The 5,661-nt window shown below is 31.0% G+C and overlaps 1 protein-coding gene across 2 annotated transcripts; it reads left to right on the top strand.

Moving 5' to 3' along the window:
• The first annotated feature begins 395 nt into the window (after nt 1-395).
• Nucleotides 396-2,280, top strand: LOC141537128 (uncharacterized). 2 transcript variants are annotated; one of them, XM_074257968.1, is made up of 3 exons: nt 396-867; nt 1,000-1,196; nt 1,368-2,280. In XM_074257968.1, the coding sequence occupies exons 1-3, from the start codon at nt 725-727 to the stop codon at nt 1,793-1,795; spliced, it is 768 nt and encodes a 255-aa protein (XP_074114069.1). In that variant the 5' UTR covers nt 396-724; the 3' UTR covers nt 1,796-2,280. The 2 variants fall into 2 exon arrangements, 1 of the variants encoding a protein (XP_074114069.1); XR_012480862.1 differs by lacking the exon at nt 1,000-1,196 and having other exon boundaries at nt 730-867; nt 1,368-1,509.
• Nucleotides 2,281-5,661: the final 3,381 nt, after the last annotated feature.

Genomic DNA, 5,661 nt, shown 5'->3' with positions numbered 1-5,661 from the left:
AGACCTAGATACTCCTGCAGCTTATTCACACTTTACTACAGAACAACAGCCCAGTGACCAAACGTAGACCTAGATATTCTGCAACTCACACATAACCCACACTTGTCTCACAGTAACACTACTGATTTGACTTTATTCATAATTTTAATATTTAAGAATAATTTACTTTTATTTATAACTTAAAAATTTGAGCCATTAAAACATTCAATCAATAGAATTTAATAAAACGATATTTCCGAATTGGGTATTTGCATGATTTTGATATTCATAAACTTTTGATATTTTTACATTCTATATAATTTTTTAAAATTTTTGGAAGAAAAATTTTTCGATTTTGTTCTTAAAAATTTAAATAATTTAATAAATAAAAGTGGTCCTAAATTACATAAAAGTCACGTGATGTAAAACGTGATGTGATTGGTGTGACGTCATTGTGCTGTTTGTAGCGCGTATATTTGAATGAGTATTTAAGTCATGTATAATATTTTACATTGCTAAAAAACTTAAAGTTAAGTTTTTTTCAATTTTAAGTTTTATACATCCTATTTTTAATGCTAGATTTTGTTGAAAATAATTAAAAGTGAAATAAATTTTTGTGAAATGTTTTTTTAAATTTAAAGTGAATGTGTTTGGAGGTTATGAACATGTCAATGTTGTTATACTAAGACTTTTGAGAAGCATCAGTTCAACAGTGTAGTTTGTGATTATCAACGAATTAATAAAAATGCCTCGGCGAAAAGTGGATCCTGGTTTTAGTGAAGCACGGTCTGATAATTTACCGCGAGTTGATGCATTCATGGTTGCAACTTATCTCGCTACAAACTCTGATTTTGTATCAGCAGAAATGAAAGGAGCAAAAGCTAGCATGTTCGTATATTTTAATACAGCTGTTTATTTAGATATTAGTTATAAATAAATCGGTGCTTTTTTATCAACAAGTTCATAAAGTATTCATAGCTGTTACATAAATAATATTTATTTTAATATTTTGAATTATAGATCTGGGAGAAAGTCATATGGAGATGCAGCCATTGAATATGTACAAATTAAGCTTCAGGGACCTGAATGTACTCTCAAGTGTCTTATTTGTCCTGAACACAGAGTACATAATAAATCATATAGAGTGACTGTAGTTATAAATATTGTTGATGAAGAAATTTTATTGATTCAGTGTCATGATTGCGCCGCATCGTCAGGTAAATAAAATAATTTAACAATATTCAAGTAATAAAATCATTGCGGTTATTGTTTATTTCATAATTTCCTGCATAAACATTCATATCTAATACACACGTTATATAATATGCTAAAATAAATATTTTGATAATATTATAACCAATAATCACTTCTTGTTATACCTTTTTTAGGTGGATGTAAGCACTCAATCGCGTTTTTAATGTGGCTACACAGACGATCGGAAGAACCATCTCCAACTGATGTTGAATGTTACTGGCGTAAATCAGTTTTATCTCAAGTTGGGTCAGCAATCAAATTCATTCGAGTGACAGATTTTGATTCTGAGACAAATATTACTGCTGTACCTAAGTCTTTCAATACTTTGCAAGAATTTGTCAATAGAACAAAACAAAAAAACGTACAGAGCCAAATATTGAAGTATTTCAACTCTGAGAATACTGAAAAAAGCCTCTCAATACACAATTTATTAGTGGACTTTATTAATTTAGGAGGAACATTATGCGATAATTTTATACAATTTAGTGCAAATCGAATGTCTCCTGACTTGTGTGATAATATAGAAAAGGAAACTCAAAACCAAGCAGATTGTGATCTTTGATTTTCATTGCGGTATGGACGAATAACAGCGTCGAAAGCTTATGAAGCATCCCGCTGTAATACACCTAATGGAACGTTAGTAGAGTTGCTAGTTGGAGGTCAAAAACTACGCAATACAAAAGCTATGGAACGAGGTAAAGAGCTGGAAGCTATAGTTTTACAACAAGTTGAGCAGAAGTTGAAGCGTAAATTCCAAAAGTGTGGTTTATTCTTATCCCAAAATCACCCGTACTTAGGAGCTTCTCCAGATGCAATAGATGACGAATTCGTGGTAGAAATTAAATGCCCGACGTCTCAAAAAAGCTTTCGCAATTATATTGACACTGACAATTACAATAAAATTGCAATGAAATATTTTATTCAAATGCAGATGCAAATGCTTTTCACAGGAAGAAAAAAAGCAATGTTTATCGTAGCAGACCCAACTTTTGAAGAAACACGGCAATTCAAATCTATTATTATCGAATATGATTCACAAGTAGTTGAAAAATTACTAAAAGACCTAAGTAAATTTTGGAAAAATTGTATTTTCAAGCGTTTATTTAATTCATTGAAATAAATTAAATTATTTAATAAAAAAAAATACAAAAATTGAATTCTTAATATAAATATTACATTTTTATTGAACAACAACTTTTAAAACTTATGTTTTTTTGATCAATGGTCCTTGTAGATTAGTTAAAGCTGCGGCGATTGTCATTATATTATTCATCTGTGGAATAAATTTAATATTTACACATGAATGAGGTTCGCAAATTTCAAATTCTCGTATTCTTCTTATTAATCTTTCAATGTGAATACGGAGACTCGCGATTCGTTTTGTTGCTAACACTTCATCATGACTTGGTTGCTTCTCAGAACTTACTGTTGGTGGTCTAATTAATGTACATTTTTTTTCAACTACAAAATTTTCTATGTGTTTGAAGCCTCTATCAGCCAGTATAGCAGCGCCTGGTTTTAAACAATCCAAATATCCAGATTGAGAAACTATTTCAGCATCCGATGTTCTACCACCGAATGCAGGTGAAATAAAATTAACTATGCCATCAGGTGTACAAGAAATTAAATATTTGACCGCATTGCATTTTTTGTATTCAGACCAGGTTAATGATTGTTTAACAGGATCTGTTGACTTTTCAATTTCAATTTCTAAACAATCAATGATTGATTCTACTGCTGCATAACGGCTTCGGAAACTTATTGGCAACTGAAGTTTAATTCTTGCTGAAGAAGGCCATATAATAAAGTCTTTTAGATATTCTGCCATGACTGGCAAAGTCTTAGTAAAGATACGACTTATATTAGAAGTGGACATTCCAAAATCATCAGCTAAAATCGCAAAACTCTCATTCAATCTTATTTTTTTTAACGTAATAAATATATCAATGTCACTTAAATTAGCCATACGTAAAATATCGATAATATCCATGCAATCACTTGGAATCCCGATGTGTTTACGAGGTGACAGCCGAATTCTTTCAAATGTTTGCTTTAAATTACGCTTCTGAAATTCTTCTTGTTGAAATGCATTTTTCCACTCATTTTCTGTACTTCCATTTGATGTTAAAAACTTATCTGATGAAGTAGGGAATGAACTAGCCGTTGTGTTAGAAGATAAATTCGTAGTATTAGGTGAAGGATTCAATAATTGATCATTATTAGCTGGTTGAGAAATAAAATTATGCGCATTTATATCATCAACCAACTGCTCAATTGGAGATGATGAACGATCTTTAGTCACAGGTTTACATTGAACTTTTACACTTCTGTATGAACTCCTTATTTTTACTTGGACACCAACATGGAGTTTTTGACCTCCAGTGGCAGGGGGATCGTCACAAACATTGGATTTATTCTTTTGAAAATCTTCTGGTGTATTGAAATTTGATAAGTCAGAATGTAAATCGTCCATTATACCTCCTAAGTTTTGATCCAGCCGTAACTTGGCAATATTTAGATCCATTGCTTCAGTACCTACTTTATCAACTTTCATTGAAGGAGCTTGAGGATTCTCTCTACTTCCATCACCCATGCTTAATGATTTTGATTGCTCAATAAATTTATGAGGTATAACATTATTCCTCATACGTTTGTTACCACCAACCATTGTCCATTCCAGCCAATTTTCTAAATCCACTTTGAGCTAAAATGAATAAAATTCAATATCAATTCATGCAATGAGACGAAAATCACAAATTTAGGTTATGATTTTATGTAAACATTAAAATAAATTTTTAATAAATACTTACGTCAAAATGATCTTCACAACAATAAAGCCGAGTTGATGATGAATAATGAGTTTTATTTCCACATGCATCTAACCAATTTTTCCGTTTAACAGAATTTAATGGAACATTTATAAAAATTTTTTCTAGTGTCGATTTACCAGTATTTCTACACGTTGGAACTATATACCAATAAAACTCTTTTTTTGACGACATTTCGAGTAATTAAATAATTTTATTTTATTATAAACAACACAACCAGATCTTTTTTTAATCAATCACAATTAACACAACAATTGTTTACACCTGCCACGTGTTTACAAGAGATTAGCGCTTAAAATTTCAAATGAAATAAGCACTATGACGTCACATACACGAGATGGAGTTACTTATTCATTTAAATATCTGCTTTTTTTTATTTATTAAATTATTTAAATTTTTAAGAACAAAATCGAAAAATTTTTTTTCCAAAAATTTTAAAAAATTATATAGAATGTAAAAATATCAAAAGTTTATGAATATCAAAATCATGCAAATACCCAATTAACAATCAAATTCCAAAAGACTTAACGAACATTCGATTTCAAATTCCGATTGTAATTTTTAATTCTGTATTAAAATATTAAATAGATTAAAATTCCTAATCAACTCATTGTCATGGTCTTAATAATATAACTGAAACGGAATGGGACTCTTTTGAAAAAGCCCACTCGTTTTCTTTGGTCACCCCTTAATTTATTTAGGGCGCCACTGGATTTTTAGACACAGTATCCAGAAACTGGACCAGAGCATGGAGTAAGTTCTACAGGGTCGTGAGAGATTGCTGGGAAGAAAACAGAAATCATCAAAGAGTTTCATTTTTCAAGAAATTTTATTTAACCCACCCCATTACAGTAATATTCCCCTTACAATTAATTAACACTTAAGATTAAGTCCTATTCCCGTTTGGACGACGGTTTCCTATCAAAGTTCCTAATCCCGACGATACCCTCTTATGGAGCGACTATACCGCGGTTTCTATCATAATTACTTATTCCCGACGGTAACCTCTTATGGAGCGACCATACCGCGGTTTCTAATCATTTTCCATATTTCCATAATTCCATATTTCCAAAATTCTAATAGTTTTATATTTCCATAATTCTACACTAGGGTGTCCCTTATATGGCAAAAAAAAAATTTTTTTAGAATTTCGAAACGCATACCCTCCAATTTTTTTATAAATGCTAAAATGTAAAAATGCTAAAATTGTGACGATAAATAAACAAACATCTTGTAGAGCATTTTTGTCCTTTGCAGTAATTTTAAGTTGCCATTGAAGCAAACATATTTTTATAGAATAGATTGCTCTCGCCATCCATCGCGCTTGATGCAAAGCTCCGGGGGGCCTGAGTTTTAGTTTATTCTCTGTGTCTCCTCCTAAGAACACAACGCATAGTTCAACCAATTCGCGGTAATCGTCTCTAACAAAAGATTTTTCCAGTTCAGTCTTATAAAAAGTTAACAAAGATGTAATGTTTGTCTTAGCAATATGTGCTTCAACGAAATTTAGAGGTGACTCAATGTTATCAGTGTTAATATTTTTCCACATATCTCTTAACTTTTTGAAAATTGGAATATCTGGGCTACTTGTAATATGTTT

Source organism: Cotesia typhae, unplaced genomic scaffold, assembly GCF_013202065.1.
Source record: "Cotesia typhae breed Kobodo isofemale line unplaced genomic scaffold, CoteBio_Ctyphae scaffold_58, whole genome shotgun sequence".
Lineage (NCBI taxonomy): Eukaryota > Metazoa > Arthropoda > Insecta > Hymenoptera > Braconidae > Cotesia > Cotesia typhae.
The sequence above is the reverse complement of the archived record's forward strand: the minus strand, read 5'-3'. Positions and strand labels throughout refer to the sequence as shown.

What these genes read in the sequence shown, in the direction of transcription:
- LOC141537128 (XM_074257968.1), top strand. Translation starts at nt 725, where the DNA reads ATGCCTCGGCGAAAAGTGGATCCTGGTTTTAGTGAAGCACGGTCTGAT. An exon ending in AAAGGAGCAAAAGCTAGCAT is followed by an intron (nt 868 to 999) that starts GTTCGTATATTT and finishes TTTGAATTATAG; the next exon opens with ATCTGGGAGAAAGTCATATG. An exon ending in TGATTGCGCCGCATCGTCAG is followed by an intron (nt 1,197 to 1,367) that starts GTAAATAAAATA and finishes TACCTTTTTTAG; the next exon opens with GTGGATGTAAGCACTCAATC.